This window comes from Geotrypetes seraphini, chromosome 6, assembly GCF_902459505.1.
Source record: "Geotrypetes seraphini chromosome 6, aGeoSer1.1, whole genome shotgun sequence".
NCBI lineage: Eukaryota > Metazoa > Chordata > Amphibia > Gymnophiona > Dermophiidae > Geotrypetes > Geotrypetes seraphini.
In genome coordinates, this window is record NC_047089.1 from 62,268,729 (window position 1) to 62,285,451 (window position 16,723).

At 42.6% G+C, this 16,723-nt stretch overlaps 1 protein-coding gene across 11 annotated transcripts in view; it reads left to right on the forward strand.

Moving 5' to 3' along the window:
• The window catches only part of CAB39L (calcium binding protein 39 like), a 136,580-nt gene extending 120,209 nt beyond the window's left edge, over window positions 1-16,371 (forward strand). For all 11 annotated transcript variants that reach the window (XM_033948282.1, XM_033948288.1, XM_033948279.1 and 8 more), the window contains 2 exons: window positions 907-1,050; window positions 14,909-16,371. In XM_033948282.1, the coding sequence (XP_033804173.1) occupies window positions 907-1,050; window positions 14,909-15,088 (324 nt within the window). In that variant the 3' untranslated portion in view covers window positions 15,089-16,371. The remainder of the gene's footprint in view (window positions 1-906; window positions 1,051-14,908) is intronic.
• The last annotated feature ends 352 nt before the right edge of the window (window positions 16,372-16,723 follow it).

Here is a 16,723-nt window from a genome sequence, read left to right on the forward strand (position 1 = left end):
AGGAATCCCTCCTGTCTTGGCCCATTGCTGGAATTTGCTCCCGCACAGCCAATGTTGTCTGTGCAGGAGCAAATTCCTTAGTTTGTTGCGGAGACACATCAAACTAATTTATGTGTAATAAGTATATGGAAGCACAGCCCCTGACGGGCGTGAAAGATAAGTGCTCTCCATTTCTAGGCACTTTAAGCACTTTGTTTGAAAATTTTTTGCACAGCATAAGTTACTTTACCTAATGACTTGTGATTGATTGTTTTTCCCAATGAGGTTTCAAGAAACTTTGAATAAAATAATGCCTTGGGAAAATTAAGGTCTGGTAGTCAATTTGCACTTGACATTCTTTTTTGTCCTCTGCTTGCTTTTGTTTTTCATTTTCTTTTTTGGACAATTTAAGTTTTCTTCTATTTTTGTTGCCATAAACTGACTGCAAATTAACATACAAATTAGTACACATTAAGTTTATTAGTGCATGTTAGGTCCTAACTCGCGTTTAAAAAAAATTATATTAAAATTAATGTGTACAGCAAACAACAAAAATCTGAATGTTTTGAAAAAAGACTAAACAATGTGAAAATTTTCACTTTGTGCACATCCCTAGTAAATTTATAGTCTCTTTTCTACTTTGCCCATGTTGTTCTGTTTTTGTGGCTGGCATTGCAAAGTGAAACATTTTCATGAAGAATAGTTCTATTGCTGCTGTTTGCAGCAGAATGCAGGTTTCTTGTTAGTGTATCCAGTAATAATTTGGTCATTAGGAGTTAGCAACAGGTGTCTGTTTTTCAAAGCCAAAATTGGAAGCAAGGTTGACCACCTGTCAGCGAGGAACATTATTGTGCTGAGTACTATAGGTTTCTGAGGTTTTGAGTATTTTTATGTAATTTTCATAAAAGATTTTTGTTTCTAAAATAGTTACTTGGTGAGCTGCTTTTGGACAGACACAACTTTCCTATCATGACAAAATACATCAGCAAACCAGAAAACTTGAAACTCATGATGAATCTACTGAGAGATAAAAGCCCCAACATTCAATTTGAAGCATTCCATGTCTTTAAGGTATGTTTTAAGACATATACTTAGTACAAACCTGGTTTTGTGACCAGTTAAAAGGTTCTTACATCCTGAAGTTACTTGTTCTCTGCCCCTAGTATTTTTTTTTTATAAACAAGTTCATAATTTTCTTATAATCTCTTGCTTTAGATATACAGAAACAACTAAAATTTTACATTTGTTTCCATATGTGTTAAAAGCACATTTCCCACTACAAACAGCATGTTTGTGCTTAGCACTTAAAATGTTCAGGCTCATAGTCCAACAGACTTGTATATTTTATCAATGGCTGGTGAATGTGTTCCACTATCTTTGTATTTTACTCCTGGAGGAATTTTGTACAATGCAGTATTTGTGCATATTTTGTGCAGAAATCCTCATCTCCGTGGACTGCTCAGAATTATGTGCAGTCTGCTTTTGTGGCATGGATATTCCCTTTCTGGCTGCATCCCCCCAGCACACTTACTGCTCTAGCACAGCAAGAAGAGGAGCTGCACAACCACAGGTTGAGCCACATACTCCTCTGCTGCCTTAATCCTCAACAATTCTTTTATGCTGCGTGGCTGTTCAGAGGCCCACAAGGCTCAAAAGAACAAGTCAGGCCCAGTACGGAGCAGGAAGCAGCTATGGCTGTGTAACTCCACCTCTTGTTACACTGAAGCTGTGAGTATGCAGGGAGTAGGGGGGAATCTGGAAAAAATATAGATGAGGTATTGGAAAAAAAGTAGATGGAGTATGGAGGGGGCTAGAAAAAGGATGAAGTCTGTAGGAAAGTGAATGGGAAATTCCTGTGGTTTGGAGGGTGAGGGTTTTTAAGCCTGGAGGGAGATGCCATCCCTTATAATGGGGTAATTCTGCACATAGAATTACAAATAAAGTATGCAGAGGTTTTTTTTGTGTAGATAAGACCCACCTTTAAGAACATAAGAATTTGCCTCCGCTAGGTCAGACCCACGGTGGCCCTTCAGATCCATGACCTGTAAGTGATCTTTTGTCTAACCCTTGGATTCCTACTTCCTTATATCCTGAAAACCCTCTTCTTCCCTCTTATCTTTGCCCTTTTTGCTCCTGTGTCCTCCTTTATCTGTAGCCCTCAATCCCCTTATCTTTCAGAAATTTATCTAGTCCCTCTTTGAAACCCCTTAATGTAGTCTGTCCTATTACATTTTCCGGGAGCGCATTCCAGGTATCCACCACCCTCTGAGTGAAGAAGAATTTTCTGGCATTGGTTCTAAATCTGTCCCCTTTCAATTTCTCTGAGTGCCCTCTTGTTTTTGTAGTTCCCAGTACGCTGAAGAACCTGTCCCTCTCCACCTTCTCTATACCTTTCATAATCGTGTAAGTCGCTATCATGTCACCTCTGAATCCCCAGAAAATCTCTGCTGACTCCATTGTTCTGACTCCATGTTTCTACTCTCAGCATATGAACTCCCTTACTTATTTATTAACCTCCCTTCTCGGTTAGATCCTCTTAATTCCCTCTCTGCTATTCTCTAGTCTCTCAGTTCTCTTCTCCTATAATGTAGCTAGCTGACTCTTCTCAGCCATTTTTATGTAAACCGCCTTGAACCAAAAGGCACTTGCGATATATAAATAAAGATTTATGTTATGTTAATTTCAGTCATAATGAAGGGGATAGGGATTATCTGTATAGGGGAAATATTCAGCCACTATCCAGATAATTTATATGTGTAGGCCTGCTGAATGATCAGGCAACTAAACAGTACATACATTTCACTCCAGCTTCAGCATTAATCATTCTATCGTTTGTCTGGTTTGTGACATTTTTGCCTCTTCAAGAGAATCAAAGGAAACTGAGGCTGATGTACAAACCCATGTATAACCCAAGGTTATCATCCTTGTTCTCAATTTTGCTACAGATTCAAATTAACTCCATAGCAAACTTTCAGGAGAAATTAGCTTTAGTCTGACCAAAATCGATAATTACACTTCTTTGTCAGCAGAATAGTCCAGTCATTCTACAAAAAGATTGTTATTTACATTGTTTTGGGAACAGGAAGCACATGCAGGGTTGAGATGATGGTGCTGGGATGAAGGATTTAGATTTGTTAAAAACTGGGCAACATTCTGGGAAAGGGGAAGCCTGTTCCAAAAGGACATAAGAATTGCTGCTGCTGGGATCCAAGATGGCGATTTGAGAGCAGGACGCGCTGAGCTGCTTGTCCCAGAATCGTGTTCGTCCGGAATTATTTCTAGCGGTATTTACTTACCGCAATGCCGAAGAGACAAGGCCGGAGTGCCGCTTCTGCCTTGCGGCGTCCTGGAGCCCCGGGTCTCGGAAGTATACAGGATCTTCTGCGGCGCATGCAGGAGGTCACAGCGACGTCGGATGGCGGCCTGCTGAGGACACAGGGAGGCGAACCCGTTGTGGATACTCCTGGGCCCGATACTACACTGAGCCCCGACATTAGGGCCCCGCCCCCGCAGCCCCAGACAACCAGCTCTCCCAGGGGCGGGGAAACCCCAGATTCAGTGGTTTTCTCCTCTCCAGAGGCAAGGAAGGATTCACTGGAGAGTTTGGAGGTTGGGGCCCACCTTTCCAGGGCCCCCATGGAGATATCTGGGGGAACACCATCTCAACATGAGGGGGAAGGGCAGAAGACACCCCCCCAAAGGACTTCAGGACGGTGAGCACTTTACATTTACACAAACTCCAATTGTACTGATTAAACCTGCAGAAGTGACTTTAGACTCTATTTGGGACTTAATGGCTGATTTTGTTAAAAATATTACTCCTACATTTTAACAAATTGAAGGGAAAATTAAGGAACATGATAAAGAACTGAAGAATTTAAGAGAAGAAATGAATACTTCTAACTCATCCATTCAAAAAATAGAAAAAGAAATTGTAACATCGAAACAAGTGCAAGAGACTTTAGTTAAAGACAATATTAACCTAAGGAAGAAGATTGAAATGCTTGAGAACAACTCACGTAGCAATAATTTAAGGTTAATTAACTTTCCAAGACTTGAGTTAGTAACACCTAGAGATATGCTTAAGAGATATTTAGTGGAAAACTTGGAGATACCTGAAGAATCATTACCACCATTTTCACGGGTTTATTATTTGCCTGATAAAGAACAAAATCAACAACAAAAAGTAAAATCTTCAGATCAAGAACCCTTAAACATTTCACAGATTTTAGAAACATCTGAGAAGGATTTAGCATCACCAGCCACTATGATTATTACTTTAGCTTTGCCAATTGATAAAACATGGTTGTTAAAACTTTACTTTAAAAATAGACAAAAAAGCTTTTTTGGTTATAAAATACAAATGTTCCCAGACTTGGCATGGGAGACGCAAAGGCGCCGCCGTGAATTTCTTCTTCCGAAAACTGGGGTTTTATCTTTGGGGGCAACTTTTTATTTGAGACACCCGTGTAAATGTATTGTGTATTACCGTACTCTTAAATATGTGTTTTTTGAACTATTACAACTGACAAATTTTGTGGCAATGTCTCGTCTGAATGTCAATAATCTTTGAGCCCTATAATTTGGATATTATGACCTCATCTCATTGCTATAGCTCTCAGTTTCTTAAATATTATTATTATTTTTCCTTATAATTTCGCCAATTTTCTTAATTTTTGGATCTTAATTTGAGGACTTGAGCATAAATAGTATATTTGTTAACTTAGGATTTATATTTGTATTGTATTTGATATCTATTCTATTCTTGCTTTCTGTACAAGTGTAATACTTGAAATTTAAATTGGAAATAATAAAAAAAAAAAAAAAGAAAGAATTGCTGCTGCTGGGTCATACCGGTGGTCCATCGTGCCCAGCAGTTCGCTCACGCCGTGGCCCTTAGGTCAAAGACCAGTGTCCTATTTGAGTATAGTCTTACCTACATATGTTCTGGTTCAGCAGGAATTTTTTTTTTTTTTCTTTATAGATTTTTCAAACAAAAAACTTACAAGAAAACCAAACTTCTTGTTACAGGAAAATATTCTAAGTATGCATCTCACAAATACAAAGTACAACTGAAAATCCTTCCTTAGACCCCAAATAAAAGAGGTGTTGGCTCAAAAATAAGAGAAGTATATTTATCAATTAAACTTAAAAGATCAAAAGGAAAAGCAATAATGCCAGTTTGCTATCTCTATCTAAGCACTGTGTCCAACTTCAGGCTATCTTTTTCAGCTCTAGAAAGGTCTTTAATTGGCCAGGAAGAAAAAAGACATATTTAATTTGTGCATACTTTATATCAAACTTACAGGGGTAAGCTAATAGGAAGGTGGCCCCTAAAGAAATTACATCTTGTCTCAAGGACAAGAACTGTTTCCTCCTTTCCTAAGTTGTCTTAGTGACATCTAAGTATGCCCATATTCGTTTACCTTAAAATAAAGTTTTTGAAAACTTAAAGAATTGTTTAATAAATGAGTCCAAATCCTGTTGGAAAACAAAGGATATCAATATTGTTGTTCTTATGGCTGACTCCGTAATAGATTCCGCAAGAATTGCAGAAATATTTTTAAAGTCAATCTGTAAAGACATAGCATTTTTTTCTTCTTCCATATTCCCCTGGATTTTTTGTTGTGGATAGTGGAAGATAATAAATTTTGTTTAGTGGAGGTATAAATTCTGCGGAATAACTCAAGACTTCCACCAAATACTTTTTGAACATGTCATATGAAGAAATTCCAGAGGATTTAGGAAAATTCAATACTCTTACATTTAATCGCCGATTGAAATTCTCAATATTTTACGGTGAAGCAAGGTGGTACTGTCTTTTATTGCAACTGCTCTATCAGCCTGGAGAGATTGCACTTCATCTTTTTTTTTCATGATAGTTTTTAGTTTCCAAATTAGTCTGTTCAAAAACTTTAGATATGGTATCCAATTTTGCGTTTACCTCTTCGTTCGTCTTCGCTATTGCTGATTCCAATTTCTGGAGCATCTTCAAGATAGCCTTCAAAGTATCTTCACCGGCGGGAGAAAACTCTCCCAAGCTGACTCGCATCAGCAGAAGCTCATCTGTCAAGGAACCTGCCTCTGTGAAAGCATCTGGAGCAACTTCAGCACCGTTGCCTTCTACTTCCAGGGCACCAGCGTCGACCGGACAGGGAGGCGGGACACCAGTTGCGGGCGAAAGCGAGGTCTCATGCCCCAGCGAGGTCGAGCTTTCTCTGCTCTCCCTCTTAGCGGGGCCCATATGTGAGCAAACTGCTGGCAGGTAATGCTCCATCATTCGCTGCGTTGGGGTGAGTGAGGGCATTGAGGCAGGTGCCCTTGCACTTCCCTTTCTTGAATCCCTGGAAGGTGCTTTCCCCTATGACAGCCTCTGGAAGAACGTTCCAGATTTCTACAACTCTCTGGGTGAAGAAGAACTTCCTTACATTTGTACAGAAACTATCCCCTTTTAATTTTAGAGAGTGCCCTCTCGTTCTCTTCAACTTGGAGAGGGTGAACAATCTTTATTTCTCTACTAAGTCAATTCACGTCAATATCTTGAATGTTTCGATCATGTCCCCTTTCAGTCTCCTCTTTTCAAGGGAGAAGAGGCCCAGTTTCTCTAGCCTCTCATTGTACGGCAACTCCTCCAGTCACTTAACCATTTTTGTCGCTCTTCTCTGGACCCTTTCGAGTAGTACTATGTCCTTTTTCATGTATGGCGACTAGTGTTGGACGCAGTATTCCAGGTGGGGGCGTACCATGGCCCAGTACAGTGGCATGATAACCTTCTCAGATCTGTTTGTTATCCCCTATTTAATCATTCCTAGCATTCTGTTCTCCCTTTTTGCTGCCGCCGCACATTGCGCAAACAGCTTCATTGACTTGTCTACAAGCAATTCCTGGGGGCTCTCTCCAAGTACAGCACCGGACATCCTGTATTCGTGCATATGATTTTTGTTAGTGACATGCATCACCTTGCACTTATTCACATGGAACCTAATTTGCCATTTCGTGGCCCATTCCTCGAGTGTGTTTATGTCTCGTTGCAGGTCTTCACAATCTTTCTGTGTCCTCACTACTCTGAATAACTTTGAATCATCCACAAATTTAATCAACTTACTCGTTATACCAATTTTCAGGTCGTTTATAAATATATTGAAGAGCATGGGCCTGAGCACTGAGCCCTGTGGCACTCCACTTGTGATGCTTTTCCAGTATGAGTATTGTCCATTTACCCCCACTCTCTGTTTCCTATCTGCCAACCAGTTTTTAATCCACGTGAATATATCACCCTCGATTCCATGGCTCGTAATTTCTCGACGTTCAGCGGGACCTTGTCGAACACCTTCTGAAAATCTAGATATATGATGTCGACTGGGTCACCCTTGTCTATCAGCTCATTTACTCCCTCGAAGAAATGCAGTAAGTTTGTCAAGCAAGATCTTCCTTTGCTGAAGCCGTGCTGGTTGGTCCTCATCAGATTGTGTCCATCAAGGTGATCAATGATGCAGTCCTTTATCAGCGCCTCTACCATCTTTCCCAGTACTGAAGTCAGAATAACTGGTCTGTAGTTTCCCGGATTTCTCCTTGAACCTTTCTTGAAGATCAGTGTAACATTCGCCACTTTCCAGTCTTCTGGAATCTTTCCTGATTTGATCGACAGATTGGCTATTAGTTAAGAACATAAGAAGTTGCCTCCGCTGGGTCAGACCAGCTCCCGCGGCGGCCCATCAGGTCCATGACCTGTAAAGTGATCCTTTGTCTGAAACCCTTCATTCCCCTTTTTCCTTCTATCTATTAACCTTTCATAGTCCTATCTCTACCTCAATCCCCGAGTCCTTCAGGAATTTATCCAATCCCTCTTTGAAACCCTGTAATGTACTCTGTCCTATCACAACCTCCGGAAGCGTATTCCAGGTGTCCACCACCCTCTGAGTGAAAAAGAATTTCCTAGCATTGGTTCTAAACCTGTCCCCTTTCAATTTCTTTGAGTGCCCCCTTGTTCTTGTGGTTCCCAATAGGCTGAAGAATCTGTCCCTCTCCACCTTCTCTATGCCTTTCATGATCTTGTATGTCTCTATCATGTCTCCTCTGAATTTCCGCTTCTCCAGGGAGAACATAAGAAGTTGCCTCCGCTGAGGCAGACCAGAGGTCCATCCTGCCCAGCGGTCCGCTCTCGCGGCGGCCCATCAGGCCTAATTGCCTGAACAGTGTCCCTACTAATTTTGTAACTGCCTCTAATCCTATCACTAATACCCACCTCTACTCCTGTCTGTACCCCTCAATCCCTTTGTCCTCCAGGTACCTGTCCAGACCCTCTTTGAAGCCCTGTAGCGTGCTCCTGCTTATCACATCCTCCGGTAGCGCGTTCCATGTATCCACCACCCTCTGAGTGAAAAAGAACTTCCTGGCGTTTGTTCTAAACCTTTCCCCTTTCAATTTCTCTGAATGCCCCCTTGTACTTGTGGTTCCCCGTAATTTGAAAAATCTGTCCCTGTCTACTCTTTCTATGCCCTTCATGATCTTGAAGGTTTCTATTATGTCTCCTCTAAGTCTCCGCTTTTCCAGGGAGAAAAGCCCCAGCTTCTTCAGTCTGTCAGTATATGAGAGGTCTTCCATACCCTTTATTAGCTTAGTTGCTCTTCTCTGGACTCTCTCAAGTACCGCCATATCCTTCTTGAGATACGGCGACCAGTACTGGACACAGTACTCCAGGTGCGGCGCACCATTGCACGATAGTGGCAGGATGACTTCCTTCGTCCTGGTCGTGATACCCTTCTTAATGATGCCCAACATTCTGTTTGCCTTCCTTGAGGCTGTGGCGCACTGCGCCGACGCCTTCAATGATGTGTCTACCATCACTCCCAGGTCTCTTTCAAGGTTACTCACCCCTAGCGGTGATCCCCCCATTTTGTAAGTGAACATCGGGTTCTTTTTCCCTACATGCATGACCTTGCATATATAGGAAATTTCCCTATGTTGAAGCTCATTTGCCACTTTTTGGCCCACTCTTCCAGCGCTGTCAGATCTTTTTGGAGATTTTTGCAGTCCTCCTTGCTTTCAACCCTGCTGTATAATTTGGTGTCATCCGCAAATTTAATAACCTCACATTTTGTTCCTGCTTCCAGGTCGTTAATAAATATATTGAACAGGAGCGGTCCCAGCACCGACCCCTGCGGAACTCCGCTCATGACCCATTGCCAGTCTGAGAAATGGCCCTTTATTCCAACCCTCTGTTTCCTGTCCGCCAGCCAGTTTTTGATCCATCGGTGGACCTCCCCTTGCACCCCGTGGTTCCATAGCTTCCTTAGCAGTCTTTCATGTGGTACCTTTTCGAAGGCTTTTTGGAAGTCAAGGTAAATGATGTCTATAGATTCCCCTTGATCTACTTGGCTGTTTACCCCCTGTCTGCGTATGAAAGGTTTTCCAATGCTATAATGCCCAATGGGACCCGTTTCGCCAACACTGGCTTTTTCAAGGGTTCCAGCAGGGAGCACTTATTTTCGGCTTCCTCTTACTTCCAGGACAGGAGCAGCTAGACCCAGGGGTGACGACTACACCCAACCCCTTAATGGCAGGCACTAGGAAGCCTCCTAGATCATTTCCAGTGCATGAGGCCATGCAGGAATTGATTGCTACAGAATGGGTCACACCAGAGTATGGGCTCAGGGTAGCCAAGGATATGAGACAATTAAATCCAGTAGCTCAGAATAATTTGAACTTCGGGCTACCCAGGGTGGATGTGCTAGTAGCAGCCATAGCTAAGAAGACCACTCTGCCTGTAGAGGGTGGCGTGGCACTTAGAGATCCCCAGGATAAGAGAATTGAGGCTTCCTTGAAAGCATCTTTTGGAGTGGCAGCCCTGACTCTACAAGCAACCGTGTGCAGTGCTTATGTGGCATGGGCCTATCTTCATTGGGTCCAGCAGATCAAGGATGGTCTGATGGCGTCAGGGGACTCGTTGCTCCGAGAGTTCCTAGAGGTGGAGTCAGGGCTGGCATATCTGGCAGATGCCCTATATGATATGGTCAGGGCCTCAGCTAAACAAATGGCTTTATCTGTAGTCTCCAGGCGACATTTGTGGCTGCAAGATTGGGCAGCAGACACCGCATCTAAATCTCGCTTAGTGAGGCTTCCCTTTAAAGGCCAGTTGTTGTTTGGTGCAGAACTAGATAAACCGGTGAAGGATTTTTGTGATGCCAAATCCCAGTGGTTGTCGGAGGACAGGCCTCAGGGAGCAGGTAGATTGACCTCTGCTAGGCAATGCTTTAGGGATGCCAGGAGATATAGGCCAGGGAAGGCGTACAGAGCCTCTTTTATTGCGTCTTATAATTCTAGATCTAGGTATTCTCAAAACCAGTCCTTTCATCCTGTCAAGTCCGCTACTTCCCAGCCTGCCCGTCCTCAGTCTTCTCGTCCAGGCCAGTAACGGGATGTTGGCTCCTTCCGTTAGTCATATAGGGGGGGCGGCTGTCCTCCTTCCTGATGGAATGGGCTAACATAATGTCAGATCAATGGGTCCTCGACATAATTCATGTGTCTCCAGTCCTCAGCACAGGGCAGTTGGAGCCCAGAGGAGGCTCATTGGTCTATCAATCTTCTGGAGCTGAGGGCGATCAGGATGGCTCTGAAAGAGTTTCAGCTACTGATTCAGGGCAAACCGACCAGTCCTGTCAGAGAGTGTATCGGCAGTTGCCTATATCAACAGACATAGGGGCACAAGGAGCCAGCTGTTGGCGCGAGAGGCAAATATTCTGCTTTGGGCAGAGAAGTTTCTTCTGCTGCTGTCAGCGACGCATATTGCAGGCAAGGACAACATTCAGGCAGACTTCGTCAGCAGGAATCGGTTGGATTCCGGGGAATGAGAGCAGTCTCGGCAAGCATTCCTGCTCATTGTTTACAAGTGGAGGCTCTCAGAAATAGATCTTATGGCCTTGGGCTGCAACGCCAAAGTTCCCAGGTTTTTCAGCAAGCGCAGAGAACAGAGTTCGGAAGGGATAGATGCGTTGGTTCTTCCATGGCCTCCGCACAGTCTGCTGTATGCATTTCCTCCTTGGTCGATGATAGGCCGGATATTAGATCAGATTGCGCACTTCCCCGGATCAGTGGTGTTCTTTGCCCCATATTGGCTGCGTCGTCCGCAGTATGAGGATCTGATGAAGCTGTCGCAGGGTCCTCCACGTCAGTTCCTGGTGACACCAGACTTACTAACACAAGGACCGGTGCAGATAGAAGATCCCTCCTGCTTTGGTCTTACGGCCTGGCTATTGAAAGGTCAAGGCTGAAGCGGAAGGGGTATTCCAAGCAGATTATTTCTACTCTGCTGCAGGCAAAGAAAAAGTCTACTTCTATGGCTTATGCTAGGGTCTGGCGAGTGTTTGACTCTTGGTGTTGTAGAATGAGGATTTCGCCTTTTCAGGCTTCCTTGTCTCATATTCTCTCTTTTTTGCAAGAAGGGGTTTCCAAAGGATTAGCGTGCAATTCCCTTCGAGTGCAAGTGGCGGCTATTGCCTGTTACAGAGGTAAGGTGTCTAATACTTAAGGTCTCAGCCAGATATTGTGAGGTTCCTTAAGGGGGTAAACAGGATTAGTCCACCGCTGCGGAAGCCGTGTCCAGATTAGAGTTTGAAGGTGGCTCTTGGGGGGTTGATAGGAGCTCCTTTTGAACTTTGAGTATGGCGACGATCAAGGATGTTACCTTGAAGGCGATTTTTCTGGTGGTGATGGCCTCGGCAAGGCTGGTGTCAGAGTTGCAAGCTCTGTCTTGCAGGGATCTGTTCTTACATTTTTCGGACTCAGCGGTCTCTATTCGGATGGTTCCTTCTTTTCTGCCTAAGGTTGTTTTGTCTTTTCATGTCAATCAGGCTCTCTTCCTTCCGGTTTTTAGGGAAGAAGAGTGGGGGGGGGGGTCGCGATTTCAGTCTTTACATTTGCTGGATGTGCATAGAATTCTTTTGCACTATCTTCAGGTTACTAATGACTTTCGGAAGTCAGATCTTCTCTTTGTTCTATTTTCAGGACCGAGGAAAGGCCTGGTGGCCTCAAAAGCTTCAGTAGCTCGATGGTTCCGAGAGGCTATTGCTTCTACTTATTTGGTAGGAGGCAAATGGCTACCAGAAGCCCTCCATGCTCACTCGACCAGGCAATGGCTACGTCCTGGGCTGAGTCCAGAGGTTTTTCTCTGGAGAAGATTTGCAGGGCGGCCACTTGGTCCTCCTCTAGCTCTTTACATAAGAACATAAGCAATGCCTCCACTGGGTCAGACCTGAGGTCCATCGTGCCCAGCAGTCCGCTCATGCGGCGGCCCACCAGGTCCAGGACCTGTGCAGTAATCCTCTATCTATACCCCTCTATCCCCTTTTCCAGCAGGAAATTGTCCAATCCTTTCTTGAACCCCAGTACCGTACTCTGTCCTATTACGCCATCTGGAAGCGCATTCCAGGTGTCCACCACACGCTGGGTAAAGAAAAACTTCCTAGCATTCGTTTTGAATCTGTCCCCTTTCAACTTTTCCGAATGCCCTGTTTTTTTATGTTTTGAAAGTTTGAAGAATCTGTCCCTCTCTACTCTCTCTATGCCCTTCATGATCTTGTACGTTTCTATCATGTCTCCTCTGAGTCTCCGCTTTTCCAGGGAGAGAAGCCCCAGTCTCTCCAATCTTTCAGTGTATGAAAGGTTTTCCATGCCCTTAATTATTCGTGTTGCTCTCCTCTGGACCCTCTCAAGTATTGCCATATCCTTCTTAAGGTACGGTGACCAATACTGAACACAGTACTCCAGATGCGGGCGCACCATTGCCCAATACAACGGCAGGATGACTTCTTTCGTTCTGGTCGTAATACCCTTCTTAATACCCAACATTCTGTTTGCCTTCTTCGTGGCTGCTGCGCATTGTGCTGTTGACTTCATTGTTGTGTCCACCAGTACACCCAAATCTCTTTCAAGGTTACTTCCCTCTAATACTAATCCCCCCATTTGGTAGCTGAACATCGGGTTCTTTTTCCCTATATTCATAACCTTGCATTTCCCTACATTGAAGTTCATCTGCCATTTATTTGCCCACTCCTCCAGTTTGTTTAGGTCCCTTTGTAGGTCCTCACACTCTTCCGCAGTTCTAACCCTTCTACAGAGTTTAGTGTCATCCGCAAATTTTATAACTTCACTCTTCATCCCCGTTTCCAGGTCATTAATAAATACATTGAAAAGCAGCTGTCCGAGTACCGACTCCTGCGGAACTCCGCTCGTGACCCTCCTCCAGCCCGAGTAGTGACCCTTCACTCCAACCCTCTGCTTTCTGTCTGCCAACCAGTGTTTGACCCATCTGTGTACGTCCCCTTTCACCCCGTGGTTCCACAGCTTCCTAAGTAACCGCTCATGGGATACCTTGTCAAAGGCCTTTTGGAAATCGTGGTAAATGATGTCTACAGGTTCCCCTTTGTCCAACTGGCTGTTTACCCCCTCAAAGAAGTGCCAATTGGATGTGGCTGAGTGCACAGAGGCATCTTTTAGGGCTTCTGTCATTGCAGAAGATGCCAATGCAGCAGATGCCATTGCAGAAGATGCCATTGCAGAAGCCGCACCTTAGTCCCACCCAGTATGAATTGGCTTTGCTACATCCCACTGATCTCTAGAATCATCTGCTGCCGGTGCTAAAGTATGTAAAATTATGTCCTATCTGTTAATTTTCTTTCCTTTAGACACAGCAAATGAATCCAGAGCCCCACCCGGGCTAGATTATGCGGTCACTCCTCTGGCGGGGAGGGGAGAGTACTAGGATTGTTGTTCTGGTTCTCGTATGGGAAAGTTTTCTTGAGCTGCAGCTGCATTGTCCCGGATGCTTGGGCAAGAGCAGTACTGATTGGCAAGAGGGAGTTCCATCCAGATATACCCCTGAAAAATCAGGGTTCTATTTCTACCTGCTGGTAGGTATGTGCTATCCCACTGGTCTCTGGATTCATCTGCTGCATCTAAAGGAAAGAAAATTAATAGGTAGGACATAATTTTACATTTTTAATCTCCTTCACTTCTGCTCAAGTGAATGAGTTCAAGCATTGGTATCAGACCCACCTTTTACAGTTTTCCACCATGATAAAGTAGTCATGAAATTTCATTTAAATCAATCAATCACCAGTTTTCTTTCCAAAGCATCATACTCACCCTGGAGAAACAGCTCTTCATATTTTAGACTGCAAACGAGCCTTAGCTTATTCGCCCACTAACCAAGAGAACCATTCTCACATGGCTTGCAGCATGTATTTCCTTCTGCTATGCTCAGGCTGGGCTGCAGCTCAGGGGTCGTATAACAGCACATAAAGTCCGAGCTATGGCAACTTCAGATGTATTCTTGCGTTCCACTCCCATTGATGAAATCTTCAAAGTAGCTACTTGGTCCTCAGTTCACGTCTCATTACTGTCTGGAATCATATTCCAGACAAGATGGGCATTTCAGCCAAGCAGTCTTACAAAATTTATTTTCTTGAAGGCCAGCTCTCCCTCCATCCCATTGCAGTAAGCTAGGGAGTCCCATATGTGAGAATATGCTGCCTGCTTGTCCTAGGATAAAGCACAGTTAACTTACCATAACAGGTGTTATCCGGGGACAGCAGGTAGATATTCTCACATCCCTCCTACCTCCCCTCATTGGCTTCTTAGCTTGCTTACAGAACTGAGGTACTGTGAGCCTCAGTGGGTGGAAAGGCAGTCACAAAGTTTCTTAAGACTTAAAGTAACGGTTCACTTGTCATACTGTCCATACCGGGCTCAGTGGATGACATCTGTTACGGTAAGTAACTGTGCTTTACTTGCAATATCTAACAAGTGAGTTTGTTTTCTGAAAGGTTTATTATGCAGTCAGCTTTTCCCCAACCATTACTCTTCATATAAACATATGTAATTATGTTATCTATATCTGATTGTTTTATATTTACATTTATTTTCACCTTAGGTGTTTGTGGCAAATCCAAATAAGCCACAGCCAATTGTGGACATAATGTTGAAGAACCACACCAAGTTAATTGAGTTTCTGAGCAGCTTCCAGAAAGAAAGGACAGATGATGAGCAGTTCTCTGATGAGAAAAACTACTTACTTAAACAGATTCGAGACTTGAAGAGACCAACACCATAAATGTTTCATTTCCCCTCATAAAGGCATTAATCTCAACTCATTAAAATCTTGTGATAATGACCTTGTGAAGGCTATACCAATGCCTATCTTTGTTTTCATGTAGTCAAATAGCTGTCAAAAGTATATAAGTTTTATATTAAAACTAAAAAATAAAGTTAGATTAACATGTTCTTGATGAAGTCCATGATAACTAACAAAAACCTGTGAGGTCCCTAGTTATTAGAAATTAACATATATGTATTGGTGCCATTGCTAATGATGAATTGAAGCTTCAATTATTGCTTTTTTTTTCTTTACGAGAGGGTGCTGAAAAGTTCTCAGCATAACCAAGAAGAGGAAATGGTTCAATCAATGATCTATAACAATGTCAAAACACAGAATTTCATTTCTGCAAATTGGCAATTATTGAAATAAGATAACACTCATTTCAGCTATAGTGCTAAAATAACGCTCAGAATTTATGAGATTGGCTGAAAACTTTTCAACACTACCTCGTAGAACTGAACTACTGGCAAATATCAAGAAGACATTTTAACCATTTTAATAGACTTTTCATGCATTAGGTATGCAGTTAGACGTAAGCATGAACACCCAGACATGGACAGTGAAAGAAGTTCATGTCATTCACCTATATCTACCAAAAATAAGCCTAGGGGCCAGAGATCTGGAATAAAATAGAGTATTAAATTAATTATGAGCCTTGAGAAATTATGTAGCCAGTGTTTTGTAAGATTATTTTCATTGAGTTTGAATTCTAAGTAAATATACAGTAGCTTTTTCACACACATGTGGAGAATCTATTATACTTGGTACTTCAATATTCATTTCTGTGTGAACTGACTCTTTGCTTAAAAAAAAAAAAACAAACCTCTGCATACAGAACAGGTATCTTTCTACTGAGCCATTTAAGGTGTAGCATGTAAAGCTTGAGATCTGTTCCTTCATATTAAAAGAAATGATGAACAGTGGTAGTCTGGATATCTTAAAAATGTTTCTAGGATCAGATGAAATCCAATGAATCTTGCTTGATATAGCTTAAGTTCTTTCATTATAATTGAATAGCATAGAATTAGAGTATTAAAAATCTTAGTAGTATAAGTTTCTGTCCAAAAGACTGTTGTGCAGTTACTGGACTAAGGGTTTAATTTTTGCACCTTAAGTAGGAATGACACCTAGCAAAATCAGTCATTGTTTATTTAAAATGTCATGTGTATAAATTGTAAAAAAAATTTGTACTTACAAAATTATACTTGCAAGATATTAAAGGCAAAGTTAATGATTAATTATGTGCATATTATTCTTATTTGTTCTCACCTCATATCCAGAAAAAAATCCTTTACTTTCCTATTGGTGTGTTTCCATTAAGTCATATTATCATAGTTACCTGGTCATTGAAGCACTTAAAGACCAAATGACCCATCTACCGTAGTCTGCTCAACAGTGAATGTTAGGAAGATGTACATACAAATTCCCAAATAGAACCCAAAATCTAGTCCTCTTTCATTAAGAAAGTAATCACCTGCTTTTTAGAGTTGCAACTGCATCATGCTGATTATTCCCAGTACTTTCTTGTAGATCTGATGGTTTCAGTTGTAATTTGCCACACTGTGCAAGCTACCTCCCAAAGCTTTTTTG